The following is a 15020-nucleotide window of genomic DNA, read 5'->3' on the forward strand; positions in this document are numbered from 1 at the left end:
CACATAGGGCTTCTGGGTTGTGGGATTAGCTGGTGAGAGGAAACAGCTGAGGCCTGTGTAGTGTCAGCACTTGCTAATCAACGCTCCCACCGCACACATGCACGCACGCTGACCAAATCTATGCTCTCCCTCAATAATCCCCTACTCTTTTTTTTCACTCCGCAGGGGTCAGACAGTCACAAAGGGCTGAAAAGTCAAAGGGGGGCCACAGGGGGGGACAAAGGCACACTGAAGTGCTTGGTCAAAGCTGACAAGGCTGCTGAGTCATCACTGATGCCGGCTCAAACTGATAATGTGCAAAGAAATTCCCAGTAAAGTTGATGAAATCCTTTTTTGGGGGTGAAGGTTTAGGAGCAGGTTTTTCCTTTCTTAACACCAGTGCTGCTGCAGGTTCCTGCGTCACAGAGAACATTATGATATCAAGAGCAGCCAGGTTCAGTTATGTAATAGTGACATTCATGCCTTCTCAGAGATCTCTCTCCCTGTATTCATTCACATCAAGCATGATCAAATTTGCTGGGCTCATGCTCGTACTTTCCAACATAATCAATTAGTAAAAAAACAAAAACAGATTGACGTAACACAAAAAGGTCAGGTGTAGACAACCTGGTGCCAGACTGAGAGCAGCGTTATTTAAAAATAGATAGCAACAACCTATGCAAGATAAAGATTTACTCCAGACTGAAACAAATCAGGCACAAAGATTTCCGAACCACAAGTATTCACACACTAGGGCAAATAAGGCAATATAAAATAAGAACTAAAAGGCGATATGATGCTTAAACATTGTGTAGTGATTATGAGGGAATATGTTCAAATAATTAAGTCCCATGCAAATGCCTCCCCCATCGAAACTCTGCAGCAAGACCACATGTGCTTTGCTGTACATGTATCATTCAGCAGGGATTAATAAATCATGTGTTTTACTGTATGGCGACGTGTTGCTTTGGTCCACTTGGCCTGAGGACATCGACTCCTATTGAGTTTCACTGAGACTCTCCTGGAGGGGACAAACTGTGATTGTCTGTGCTTCTTTTCAAAGGGTCATGACTGGAGGTTTTCTATCTGTAACATGAAAGTCTGACACATGTCAAAACTGACTTTAAATTAAAAAAATAAAGTGTACTTTTTAGCAATATCTTTCTGATGGAAGACAAGCTTATTCAGTATGAGTCATGGGCTTCTCTATAATACAACTTTCTGCCAGCAAAGGCCGGGTGCGGTATTTAATCAACCTCCAGGGGCAGTGTTGTACTAATTTTCAGAGGATCCCAGCAGAGTGGTAAACTGTGTGATGTCATGATGACCGAAATTCATATTTTTTTTTTATCAGGGTAAACACAATGGGTAATGATTTATAATTTTAGATCATTCCTTTTTTCAGTTGAAGGGATGTTTTATTTTAGGTCCATCAAAGATTGGTGCTCAGACCAAAACAATGGCAAATGTTAGAAGTATGGACTTTATCTTCAATAAGTTATGCAAGGTTTGGAGTTTATGTTGTGCACTAGTATACTTGTGTTTGATCGTAATCAAAAATTCACATCAGGCCATTGTAATTTAGAACAAAACGTTTATTCAAATCAAAAGGAAGAACTAGACAAAAGGTTAAATCATTCAGAACATAGTATATTCATAGAATATCTATACATTGTCATGATTAACAACAACAAAAATGGTAAAAACCAACATACAAATGGAGAATGAAGAAAATTCAGTGAGTGATATTGCACTTTTTTTCTAAAATGTATCAGATCCCATCTCCCAGGGTTCTTCATCTCTGAACATTTCAGTTCCTGCCTTTTTTCGGTCAGGAGTTTAGCTTAGTTTTTGACACTGGACTACTCTGAGGCCCAAGCAAATGGACTATTTTGGAATTGACCAACCTGAAGCAAATAAGTAAGCTTATTCATCACCGTGTGGCTTGATTCAGTTTCCCTAAGATAAAAATGTCAAACAAACTGGAAAAAAAAAATAGAACAGGAGTTAACCGTGTCTGCTATCACATGTTAGCTAAATGTTTCTCAAAGGGAGGAGGTTGCTGATCAACAGCTGCCACCCCAGGCCTAAGGGGGATCAGGGAGGCTAACTAAGGAAGGTTGCTTGTTAAAACTAGAAAGCAAACGATACCAATGCCCAGAAATACATGAAGAAAAATTAAAGTCACCCTCATCAACTTCAGAAAGATAGCACAATCAAAAGGCCTGTCCAGGATGCCATTAAAAAAAAATAATAAAAAATAAATGTTTTCCCTCATCCCTTTTTGTCCATTTGGATAACCATGGAAAGTTCTACAAACACACAGATGTATATAGACATAATAATAAGGAGAATAAGAATTAATATGGAGGACACTGAAAAATTAAGAATCATGATCAGGGCTTTTCTGTGTCAAGGCCACTTAGATAAGATCACTTCAATATAATCTGCAGTTTGTCGATTAGTCAAAAGCTGAATGTTCAGTTGCAGCTGGATCTTGATAAGAGCATGCACACACACATACATACACAAACTACACTTACAAACTGGTGTCAGATGTAAACTTAAAAAAGAAAGTCACTAATCCTAAAAAAAAAAAGAATAAAAAAGTCCTAACACTGCTTTACTGAAATATCCTCTATATATCATTGTTAGTACCAAATGGTTTTCTCCAGACCTTCACCATTGAATGTTTTTTTTTTTCTTATAAAAAAAAAAAAAAGTGCTGCTTTTTCTTTTTTCCCCCTGACTATGTCAAACCTCTGTTGCAGCTGGTCTTTTGTGTTGAATGAGTTAGAAAACCAATGTATTACTCATGTCAACCTACTACTACTTGTTCTGACCAGTCTCAACAGAGGTTTAGCAACGTCCCCAGGTTTTTGTTTGTGCTGGGTTTGCTTCTTCTGAAGCTGGGTCATTTCTCCTTTTCCTTTTTTTTATAACTAGCATTCTGGCTTCATTGGTCTGGTAAAAATCCAACCGTCGGTTTGTTGAACTGGGCAAGTGCAGCAGGACAAAAAGGGAATGTGATTCATCTCAGTAAGCTGCCTTGCTTCTCTGCGTTTTGGTAGTTAAAAAATGATCCATTATTTTTAACAGTGCAATTTAAGGGAAATCTTTTACTTTTATTTTTTCTCCAACCGTTTGGCAAGTGAGAAGACCACCTGAGACAGTGCTTGTTGGGCAGTTATGCAAGCCTGGCTTGCCCTGAGATTAGGAGTAGAGGGGCTGCAGGCAATTAGGGGAAGGCGAGTCCCTCCACAATGTACCACCCTCTCGACTACATACAAACACACTCACACACACACACACTCACACTATTTCTCTTCAGCTACAATTTGAGCAGCAAATGCAGGTCTGCAACCCTCCTAGTCCAAATCCAGAGCAACCTCAACACAAAAAAGGCTAAAAGCGAGTCTATGTCTGGAGTTAAATACAAAAGAAAATAAAAAAATAAACTAAAAAGAGGAGGGAAGCCACACTCGGATCCAAGTTGAGGAGGCAACAGCTTCCACATGGAGAGTGTGCTGCAGTTGTCATAAAGCCCAGTCTGGTAGTAAGTCACTGAGGAAATGTCATAAGGAGGAAAAGAAAATTCTCAAAACTGCTTTAACAAATTCAGTGCATTGTTCTTGTCCTTTTCAGTCTTTTTTATCCAAAATCAAATCCTGTTCTCAGCACTGCTCAAGGTTATGCAGATGAAAGTCTTAAAAGTAAAGCCTGCAGTCTCTTATTCTTAGTCTGGTGCATTACAAGGCTGAAACTATTAGTGATTTTTTTTAGATTCTCATTACATGGAGCCACACAACTCAAGTAAAGAATAAAATGTGCAAAACAAAATCCCAAATGAGGCAGGAGGACCTAGTCTTTGCTCTGTTGTTGACTGCTGCCATTCACACAGAATATGGTGGTTAAAACGTTAATTCTCACTCTTCATCCCCTTTTCTTTATGTGATTCTGCTGAAGTCTGGACATGATTAGTCCTGCCCTTTGTGTGAGGAGCCATGTCCTTATGTGCCATGAGTGCAGAAGAATCAGGGGTTAAAGAGGAGCTTGGCCGGCCGAGCCTGGCTGATCCGTCCTCATCATTGTCAATACTATCACCAGGGCTCTCGCTACTAGTGGGGTTTTTCATACAGGCTGAATATGTGTTCATCTGTACATATCCCAGCCTCAGCAGGCTGACACAGGAAGGATGTGATACCCCAATCTAGTGATGCCTGGTTCTCTCACTGAGGGGAAGGCAGATTTTTCCAACCCAACTCAACTCTAGGTATTTGTCCAAGTCTTTGTTGGTTGGTTGGATACTCTTCTCTTGGTGTCAACAGCATTGTGTAAACGTTGTTGCTGGAGAAATATAAACAAAGCTGAGCCTTGCAAGCAGGTTCCCACGAGTTCCCCCGAGTCCATCAGGGGGATATCAGGAGCCCCCCTCAGCGTGATGGACAGGCGTCAAGCCTGCGCTCCTCTGTGCGGCTGGCATGATCTGGGTTAGGATCGATCTGGAGTGGAGAAGAGAACAGAAAAAGGAGGGTTACATTTTTGAAACACAGAGCTGATTCAATTTAGTATGGCATGAATATACAAATGTCCCACTTGATTTTATTATTTGGTGCTTACCTCAGAGTACAGAGGAGGAGGCTGGAAGCGGAACTCGTGAATGTAGGCAAAGAGAGGTCCGTTAAGGTCCTCGCGGGCTGCCGGCACATCCAGACTGCTCTGCCTCTGCTCCTCTGTCACAATTTCTGCATAGCTTGGGGGGGCTGCAGAGGAAGAGCAAACCGCATGTTAGCATTCCATGGATTTATACTCCGAATAGAGTTATAACTCTGAATGGTGTCATAACAGTGAGACCCAGCCTACCTTCAGGCCTCTCAGGCAGACCCATGCCCAGCCAGCTCATGCTGCACTGGCTGCTGACGCTCGAGGTACGGGAGCCAAAAGAGTGGAGAGGGATGGTTCCGATGACTAGGGGCAGGTTGAGGGACAGGTTTATCGCCCCAGGTATGTCCACGTACACCTGAGAAGAGAAATAAGGACACCACAGTAGGTTAGAATATGCAAGTCATTCAGAAATGGAAATGTGCTGCAATGTAGCAAATAAAGGGCCTTGTAGCTGAGAAATAATGACAGCGCTTTTTAATTCACTATATGATAAAAACCACACTCATCAAGACTAAATGGGCCGTGCAGCCATTCAACAATATGTGGGTCAATGTCTCAAGGACGGTAGCTTAAGCAAGATAGAGCCCTCGTCCGCTGCCGTCTGTGTGCAAAGTAAAGAGGTTCTAAGCACTCTCAAGGCAGGTGTTACGAAAGATATTCTGGGCTAATGCTCTTAGCAGCATGTGGAGATAACACCTGGTGCAATCTACCGGCCCGACATTTGGCAATACACAGACTCAGACAGGTACTTTACCAGGAGAGTTACTGGTTTACTAGGATATATTGATTCTGCACAGATAATGGTACTTAGTAGTGGTGATTAAAAAAGGACAAGAAGAGACTGAAATGGGGGCTCAAACACCTGTGTATACAACGATGCTCTCTGGACAGAGGAAAAGTGGCAAACAGAAATAAATGGTACTTGCTTTATGTACAAATAGGATGTGGGCAGACTGTACTCACCATGAGTGAGTACTCCACTCTGATAATGTTGCAGTCCAGGATGGAGGGTGAGACAGGTGGAATCTTCAGCATCTTGCCGTTCCAGGTCTCGGTCTTGCCCGAAGACAGAGACTCTCCCCGCAGGTTGGCCACCAGCTGCTTGACCTCCTTCATCTTCCCTTTGGCATAGAAGGTCTGGGTCTGGTAGATGGCCGCCTTGGGCACCACCATGCGGGACGAGCAGTTCTCAATCTCTGCAAAAATCTGGATCGATTCTCCTACAGAGTTAGAGAGGGGTAGAGGAAGGGTTAAGTGAAGTTACTCTACATTCCTGTCAAGGCTGATTATCTTTTTATTATCCACAGTATAGTGTAATCAATACAGTGATCTGCAGGGTGTGATACGTCCATTAACTTATCTGGTTAATAGATAACTAATAAGGCTACCAGTTGCACTATTAATCATTAGCTTATTCTTACCTGGGGTGTATCCCTTCCTTTCGATTTTGGCACTTAGGGAAATAGGACCTGAGGTGCAGAACCAACAGCAAAGGGTCTTGTCCTTTGTGCCAGCCTGTGGTGACTAAAGACAAAGACAAAACCGGTGCATAAGCAAATATCCCAATGTTACCCAAACATAACCATTGAAAAAGAGGCTAACCCATAATTAAGAAAATTACATTTAAACTGTATCACATCAAAGTCAGATTTCCTTCGCACAACACTTCTTCTGACGTATTCAGAATGTAGGGCTGCTTCAAAACTACTTACCAGCAATAATGGAGTGTTGATGTCAATGTGCTCAAAAACTGTAAATTCCTTCTTGGTCTTCATTGGCAGGAGCCATGGCCTATGGAGCTCTGTCTTCACCCAGTAGCGCACACTGCCATGTTTCCCTTCAAAAGAGGTAGCCAGAGGTCTATAGGAAAGAAGAGACGAGGGAAAAGAAAAGGGAAGTTTAACTATCAAAAGCCCACAATGCTATTGATATTCAATCTCCGACTCGAGTGAGGTATTAAAACACTTACGTCTGTGGAAGCTCCAGGCTGAATGCATACTCATGTCTTCCTGAATGGATAGTGGTGAGCCCTTCCTCTGAGTTGTCATCGTCTGAAAAACAAGGAGGACAATATTCCAAACACATGTATACCGTACCTTGGTAAAATGGAAGGCATCTGCAAGTCATACCAAAAAACACAGGGTGGGGGGGACAAAAGAGAATAAAAGGGATTTTTACTATCATTTAGTCTGTGTTTAAAAAAAAAATGTATTGAGAGATAAGCAGCAGACCAACATTTTGATCACACCAAAGAAGTGTATTGTTCGAGGTGTCAGAAACTGTGTGCCGGGTTGTCATTTTGAATGAGCTGTGAAGTACATCCCAGAGATGCCCTTTGTCGCTTATGAGATGGAAATACATAGGCTATGATGGGGCAAACTGGTTCTATGATGCAACAATAAGAAATACAATACGGTAGATAAAACGGTGTTGCTGACATGGACACATTTGCTTTCTGTTTATTTGCGGAATTAAACAAATATTTTCTCTGGTTTATCGTCGAAAACTGCTTTTTAATAAAATAAGACACTTCATTTAAAAACTGGACGGAAGGGCCGAGTGGGCTTATGCCAGCTCAGCACTCCCTCCCCCGAGCAGCAGTAGCAGCAGCCGTGTGGTAAACAAGTGCGGAGCTGTCAGTCAAACGGCAGACTCCAGCAGGAGGAGACCGGCCTAAACCGGTGCGAGCAGCTTCCCACAGCCGCTCTGCTCTCATTACGCATTCATTGTGCGACGCCGCAGTCATTCACTAGCCTACGAGCCAGTTTGAACTGCTGCAATTTTTCACCGTTTTTCTTCTTCTTTTTTACCCACTCAAGCATCACAGGAAATTGTTTCGTAAACCATCGTGTGAATAAAGTGACACCATCTGTGCTGGGAAATTTGCAAAGGGAAGCTGGCAATCAAGCCCCAATTCAACGTCAAATTACATTTTCAAGAGAAAACACATAGCCTAGCCTATGTGCAAATTAGAGACTGATAAGAAATGAAAGGTGGACTGAAACAGTATTAGCATTGAAGCTCTAATACCACAACATATTCAAAATCGTACCACTAATAGGCTACTTCTCATATCTTGCAGGTGTTTTCTCGATCAAAAAGTTGCAGATTTTTCTGTCACTCTCTGCAAAAGAGTGATGTCATTGGCCACACATGAGCACCTCAGCCAATGGCACGGCGGCAAGGGAGGGGGCACGCGCTTTGCGCCGCCCTCCCCGGGTCCAGTTTTCTGAACAGGATTGAACCGCTTTGAACAATGGGTGGAAACTTAAGAAAAGCTACAAAGAAACGGACAATTTGATGCGTTCCTTCATCGAAAATGTCTCAACAACGCGAAAAACACCACCAGTAGCGAATATGTTATCGAGCCGCGTCTCAAAATACGACAATAATGACCGTTTTACACTTGAAATACTGTGAAAAACACAGTCGCCCGAGCTGCTGTCATTCATTCTGACACCTTGACACAAACAAGTAACGATGGAGCTGCATCCGAACAATGTCACAAAACAAGATTATAGAACAACTTCAACACCAAAAACTGGCTATAATAGCCTATTAATTTTATATAAAGTTATTGGGCATTTTACCACGCTATAATCATTTTGTGACATTCAGGATAACAGCATCCTCCAGTTAACCTCATCCGCCCAGCCCAAAGAGCATCCCTGTCAGTTTCTCTAAAACTTCTGAACAAATATATATTTTTTTAATTAAAAAAATAGTCTTACCTCTCTCGTGTCCAATTAAGATATCTTTGTGATTTAGATATTCCACTTCTTCTGTGTAGTTTTGTGTATAGGCGGTGTTGGACCCAGCGTTTCTCGACTCCGTCCAGCGAACTTTTGCAAATCCCTTCGCGTGGATTTTGAGAGATTTCACGCGGATCTCTCCTGTGACTTCGATGATCACCCTCCCTGAGACGCAGTCCCCGCTGGAGAAAACGGGGACATTGCTGTCATTGAGACAGTCATAGCTCACTGTGAAGCTCTTCACCTTTCCTAGCACCATGGTGGAAAGAGATAGGCTACCAAGGGAGACCTTCAAATAAAAATAAAAAAATAAATCTGTGAAAAAATAATCTCACATGAAAAAGAGATGCAGTCTCAAGACACTGATCAGTATCTCTGCCCTGCTAAAAAGCAGCGGGCACGATCAGTGGCTTCTTTGCGAGCAGTTCATTTAAATGTGGGATGGCTGAATAACAGCAAGGGATGCTGTTACCGTCCGCCTCTCTGCGAGCTGGTCTCCAGTCAAAGACAAGGAAACCCCGGTAGCTCAGCTCACTTTAAGCGACGGGCTGTGTGAAAAACAACCCTGGGCGCATGCGCAGGGCTCCACTGCCCCCTCCTTCCGCCTTGTGGAACAAGGCAAAGAGAAGTGTGGCACTGAGCCAGATGACAAGTTTGGTCGAACAGCTGAAAGACTGCACAAAGAAATGTTCACCACGTTTGTGTTATATGCAATATGTTATGTGTTTCTGGATTGTATAGGCCTATGTCTTTGGTATGATTCCATCTACCTAATAGTTCTCATCACATCTTTTTTTCCAGAATATACATTTAGAGATAGATAGAAGGACTGTTGTTGCTGATGAACTAGATAATAAGGAAAATACACATTTCCACCCCAATATGTGTTTCTATACACATTCATTGGTTGTACACGCTACAACTTCCAGTCTAATGCATGGGCATGTGGCCTAAATGCACAGGCATATATCAGTGGTTTAAATTAATCATACATGGTCATATAGCCTACATTATATACATATATCCAGGCCCACTCTACATCCATATGTAAACAACTGAAAACAACAGAGTTGAATCTTGCATGATGCCTGCAACACAGACCATGACTCTATTGATGCTATGAAGGCCTACGATTTAAGAGGATAAGAGGGTGAGCAGGCATCCAGAAAAGCTCCCTGCAAATTCATCTGTCACATATGTTGTTTTTGTATTAAGATCAGCATTATCCATGCACATATAGGGGGGTTGGGATTTCTCATTGTGTTGGACTGGAGGTGTACAGAAAAACAACTCAGAGGCTCAAAACGCCACCTGGCGGCCACCGAGGCTTCAGCAACGAGCTGCAGTATCACCTGTTGAACAGCATTGGGACCTATCTATGAGTGGGACTCATGTAGCCGAGATTGCTTTAAGCAAACAATATCATGACTGGCTGCAAAGCAGTAATTATTCACTGTGACTATACAAGGTGCAACATCAAATCAGCACTGCAATAATTCAATCATTTAAACCCAATAATTAAAGCCAATTAAAATCATATTTCATGCTTCCTCCTATAATTTAAAAAAGTGCATTTTGCAGTCATCATCAGGTAATCTAATTTAACATTTTACTAAATATTACTATTCTCATAGACATGTAGTGTAGGCATCTATATGCCTATATAGGCCTACTACAGTTGTAGTTGTTGTTACTACTACTAGGCTACTACCACGCTACCACTAGGCCTACTACACAGAGGTGCCAGCTCGACAAAATTGTGCAGCATTGATGGGCTTTTAAAAATAAATAAATGCTGCCCTCTACAGTTAACAATGTGTGATTACACGTTCAATCCCGTAGCCTACCTACAGTAGCCTATGTGCTTTTTTTTTTTTTTTTTTTTTTACCCCTGACTCGTTTTCGGAATGACAATGACAGGTATGGGTTTTAAATATTTATGATATCATGTATAGCCTAGGCTACGCTGCACTCCATTGTTAAAATTAAAAATGTATCTTAAGAATAATTTTTTCAATCAAACAAGAAAACTCTTATTTTGAAAGCGTGACCGGGATGTTTATGAAATATTAAAGAGAAAGAAAAAAGTAACCATTACTTGCAGTCAAAGAGGAACACTTTTGTATGTCTTATTCTCTCTGTCTGTGATGAATCTCTTTCAGTCCAGAAAAAAGAGTCCTTTTAACAACAGCATTAATCACCGAACTTGAAGGAGGGATACGCTATGATGAATACAGAGGTGTTGGCTTTGATTTTCCTATTTCAGATTTATGGTGAAAGTTTGTGCCAAAATGGGACACGACCCAACATAGTGATGGTGATGAGTGATGCATTTGTAAGTATGAATGAAAGTTTAAGTAGGCTACAGTGATTCACCACTGCATATTAACCGCCACAATAACAGTAGTAAAAATAGCCTACTTTTGGTAACACTTTACAATAAGGTTCACAAAATTGTATTACCTACTAGTTACTAGCTACTACACAGTTTTTTTTGTCTTACCTGCAACATAGGTTTTTCTTCTTTGTGTTAGCTATAGGTTGTTTGTGTGTTGCCTACTTGTTACCTACTAGCCTACATAGTTGTTTTTGTTAGGCTACCTACTAGTAACCTACATGGTTGTTTTGTTACCTTGTAGTTACCTACTACATCGTTTTTTTGTGTTACCTACTACTTACCTACTACAGGTTTGTTGTGTGTTACCTACTAGTTACCTAGTTACATAGTACGGTAACACTTTACAATAAGGTACACACAATTGTAGTACCTAGTAGTTACCTACTACATAGGTTTTTGTTTGTTTGTGTTACCTACTAGTTACCTACTACATAGTTTTTACTGTGTTACCTACTAGTCACCTACTACATAGGTGTTTTTTGTATTACCTACTAGTTATCTACTACGTACATGTTTTTTGTGTTACCTACAAGTTCCCTACTACATAGTTTTTTTTTGTGTGTTAGTAGTTAGGCTACATACTACATAGGTTGTTTGTGTGTTACCTACTACATAGTTTTTTTGTTTGTGTTACCTACTACATAGGTTGTTTTTGTATTAACTTCTAGTAACCTACTACATAATTGTTTTGTGTTACCTACTAGTTACCTAGTATGGTAACACTTTACAATAAGGTGCACACAATTGTAATACCTAGTAGTTACCTACAATGTTTTATTAGTTACCTACTACATAGGTTTTTTTATGTGTTACCTACTATTTACCTACTACATGTTCTTTTTTTACTGTTTTACCTTACCTACTAGTTACCCACTACATAGGTTTTTTTGTGTTACGTACTGCATAGTTTTTTTTGTTTGTGTTAGCTAATAGTTACCTACTACATAGGTTTTTTTGTGTTCTTAGTTTGACTGTGTATTTCATTGACGTTGGGCCTCTTTTTATAGGATGGGCGATTGACTTTTGATCCTGGCAGCAAAGTTGTGCAGCTGCCGTATATAAACTACATGAGGGAGCTTGGTACCACTTTCCTCAATGCCTACACCAACTCACCAATCTGCTGCCCATCAAGAGCAGGTAAGTATGCTAACCCGCTAAAAAGTGACATGTAGGCTATTGCCCCTTTAAATTTCAATCAGAAATTTATTGTGGGTGTAATGATAAATTAGTTTAATCTGTTTTAATATTTTTTCTCAGCAATGTGGAGCGGTCAGTTTGTTCACCTCACTCAGTCGTGGAACAACTACAAGTGCCTCGATGCCAATGCGACAACGTGGATGGACTTGCTTGCGGCGAATGGATATCTCACCAAGATGATTGGCAAGTTGGACTACACATCGGGGACTCACTCTGTCAGGTAGGCAGACACAGTCAAAGTTGAGCCTGTGTTCTATGATTTCAATCCATGTCGATTTTCCAACTTGTCCATGTTTTCGCAACTTCTTCAGTAATCGAGTTGAGGCCTGGACAAGAGATGTTCAGTTCCTCCTGCGCCAGGAGGGCAGGCCTGTTACGCAACTTGTTGGGAACATTTCAACAGTCAGGATCATGACAAAAGACTGGAAAAACACAGACGCTACTACACAATGGATTCACCAGAGAGCTGCATCCTCACACCAGCCCTTCGCTCTTTATCTTGGCCTCAATTTACCTCACCCCTATAGAACGGACTCCCTGGGGCCCACAGCAGGAGGATCCACCTTCCTCACCTCACCGCACTGGCTGAAAAAGGCATGGTTTGTCTTTGTCTGTTTCATCAATGTTTTTTACTCCACATCATGATTTACCTTGTATGCTTTCATATGCACCACTTTGATATTGTCATTTTTACACCCACAGGTGTCCTCTGAGCTCATCACTGTTCCTAAATGGCTACCTACGGCTGCCATGCACCCTGTTGACTACTACTCCACCTTCACCAAAAACTGCAGTGGTGTTTTCACTGAAGAGGAGGTCAAAAGCATACGGGCCTTCTATTATGCCATGTGTGCTGAAGCCGACGCCATGCTTGGTAATTTGACAGCAGTCATTCCCCCAGGGGGAGGTCTTCATACGCAGAAATGTGTGAGGTTTGGCTGCTAACTGGTCTTTTGACTCAAGAAAAATATAAACTCTGTGCCCCAATGACAGTGATCAAGTATCTTATTTATCCATATACGATACCCCTCTATGCACCAGCAAGATAAACATTACTTTTAAATGCTCTTTATTGCTGATATTCATTGTAGGATAATTGTTTATTTCTTAAGTCACTTTCCCAATCAAAGTTACCTAATATGTTAAAATATATAAAATAGTGATGCAGCCTATACATTTTTCACGCTTTAGAGTGGGGTCAGCAATGAGATCCTGTGTGAATAATGTCTTTTCAACTGACTTCATCCAGCAGCAAGGGGTGCTTGTGGTGTAGTGGTTAGAGCGTCCCCTAGAGCCTCAGGCCTCATCGCAGCAGCCCGGTTCGAATCCGACCATGGTTCTCTGCATGTCATCCCCACATAGCCCCATTTCAACACTGCCTCTCCAAATAAAGTCTAATATAGTGAAAAAAACGCCAAAAAATTATAATAAAAAAAGAAAAGAAATCCAGCAGCAGCGCTATGCTCACTCTGTGTCTCCCACACTCCCTGTCTCACCAGGCCAGGTGATTTCAGCTCTGAGAGAGACTGGCATGCTCAACAACACTGTTGTAATCTTCACGGCTGACCACGGAGAGCTAGCCATGGAGCACCGGCAGTTCTACAAGATGTCAATGTTTGAAGGCAGTTCCCATGTCCCACTGCTGATCATGGGGCCAGGGTTGAAGTCTGGCCTGCAGGTCAACCAGCTTGTGTCTTTGGTCGATCTCTATCCCACTGTTCTGAGTAAGGAAGTTGACAGAAAACATGTGATGAAATAGTCTATCTAAGAATTTTAGTCATTAAAATGTCTGTTGAAAGGTAGGATAAAAGACAAGATGTGGATGGATTTGAATGTCCATCTGTCTGTAAAAGCAACAAAGTAAGGACACTAGTCAATTCTTTAATTTGATATTATACACTTGTGTTTTGCAGACCTGGCTGGTATTTCAGCAGTTGGTACACTCAGTGGCCACTCACTCCTTCCTCTGCTATCTAAGGCCAGAGTTTTTTCCAAGAAGCAACATCCAGACTGGGTTCTGAGTGAATATCATGGCTGTAATGTCAATGCCTCTACATACATGCTGAGAAGTGGCCGATGGAAATATATTGCCTATGCAGATGGTGTGAGTGTCCCTCCACAACTTTTTGGTGAGTATGTACAGAGACTAAATTTCAATATCAATTTTTTTTTAAAGTTTTTAAGAACAAAGCAATTATCATAAAACTCTGGCTCCTTTTGATTTTCTGTACCCTTTTTTATTTGCAGACTTAAAACTGGACAAGGAGGAACTGCATAATGCAGTTATCAAATTCCCAGATGTGCTGGCACATCTGGATAAGCTATTGCATAGCATTGTAGACTATCCAAAGGTCTCTGCAACTGTCCATCTCTACAATAAACAAGAATTTGGTGCATGGGGCCATAGTTTGGGGAGAAACTATAGCCAGGTCATTGCTAACCTTAGGTGGCATGTAGATTGGCAAAAAGATGTGTTAGCCAATGAGAGAGCTATTGACAAGTGGCTCTATGACTCTTTTTGATATTTTCTTGTGGTGATAAAGAACTGTAAGGTTTCTGTTATTTTAATGAGCTGGACTCGAACTCCAACTTGGACTTTTAGTCTCACATCTTTGACAGTGAGAGAGCCATTGATAGGTGGCTCTGCTGCCGTGGTGATATTTATACTGTAACTGTTATACTGATGGATAATCTCTGAGAACACTGTTCAATATGCTAGCTCACACTTTGACTAAATCTGGATTTATTTATCTCCTCCATAGGCCTACTAAACTCACACTTTCAGTGGTAGGCCTACATAATCTATCATGACCATAAAGCATATCATTTTATTCATTATTAATGTTATATGTTTCAAATAAAAAAATGTGCTCAGTTTTTGTATTTTGTTTGAGTTGTTATTGGATGTAGCCTAATTAATTTTTATTTTTGCATGTCTGCATCATAGATAGTATATAAAAGGTCTGTATGGCCTGCCCTATACGAACCAGGTGGACCAAACTCCAGGGAATTTTATTTTGAAAATTTAG

At 41.2% G+C, this 15020-nt stretch overlaps 2 protein-coding genes across 3 annotated transcripts; one reads left to right on the forward strand and one right to left on the reverse strand.

Annotated features, from left to right (window-relative positions):
- Positions 1–1553: 1553 nt before the first annotated feature.
- Positions 1554–8890, reverse strand: arrdc3a (arrestin domain containing 3a). 2 transcript variants are annotated; one of them, XM_080040671.1, is made up of 8 exons: positions 8376–8890; positions 6614–6695; positions 6357–6504; positions 6066–6168; positions 5608–5864; positions 4843–4999; positions 4600–4742; positions 1554–4481 (listed from the first exon to the last, which is right to left on the reverse strand). In XM_080040671.1, the coding sequence occupies exons 1-8, from the start codon at positions 8653–8655 to the stop codon at positions 4413–4415; spliced, it is 1239 nt and encodes a 412-aa protein (XP_079896797.1). In that variant the 5' UTR covers positions 8656–8890; the 3' UTR covers positions 1554–4412. The 2 variants fall into 2 exon arrangements, with proteins under 2 accessions (XP_079896797.1, XP_079896798.1); XM_080040672.1 differs by having other exon boundaries at positions 6614–6760; positions 8376–8511.
- Positions 8891–10499: 1609 nt separating this feature from the next.
- arsk (arylsulfatase family, member K) lies at positions 10500–14852 on the forward strand. Its single transcript, XM_080050958.1, has 8 exons — positions 10500–10731; positions 11802–11931; positions 12052–12211; positions 12303–12585; positions 12694–12865; positions 13491–13715; positions 13905–14120; positions 14239–14852. The coding sequence occupies exons 1-8, from the start codon at positions 10621–10623 to the stop codon at positions 14511–14513; spliced, it is 1572 nt and encodes a 523-aa protein (XP_079907084.1). The 5' UTR covers positions 10500–10620; the 3' UTR covers positions 14514–14852.
- The last annotated feature ends 168 nt before the right edge of the window (positions 14853–15020 follow it).

This window comes from Ammodytes marinus (assembly GCF_949987685.1).
Source record: "Ammodytes marinus genome assembly, chromosome: 2".
Taxonomy (NCBI): domain Eukaryota; kingdom Metazoa; phylum Chordata; class Actinopteri; order Uranoscopiformes; family Ammodytidae; genus Ammodytes; species Ammodytes marinus.

Bases quoted from the DNA above. Each gene is read 5' to 3' on its own strand.
- arrdc3a (XM_080040671.1), bottom strand. From the start codon at position 8,655: ATGGTGCTAGGAAAGGTGAAGAGCTTCACAGTGAGCTATGACTGTCTC. The intron at 5,000-5,607 runs GTGAGTACAGTC...TTCTCTTCTCAG, and splicing joins GAGTGGAGTACTCACTCATG to GTGTACGTGGACATACCTGG. The intron at 4,743-4,842 runs GTAGGCTGGGTC...CTTCCTCTGCAG, and splicing joins TCTGCCTGAGAGGCCTGAAG to CCCCCCCAAGCTATGCAGAA.
- arsk (XM_080050958.1), top strand. From the start codon at position 10,621: ATGATGAATACAGAGGTGTTGGCTTTGATTTTCCTATTTCAGATTTAT. The intron at 12,212-12,302 runs GTAGGCAGACAC...CAACTTCTTCAG, and splicing joins TCGGGGACTCACTCTGTCAG to TAATCGAGTTGAGGCCTGGA. The intron at 12,866-13,490 runs GTAATTTGACAG...CTGTCTCACCAG, and splicing joins TGAAGCCGACGCCATGCTTG to GCCAGGTGATTTCAGCTCTG.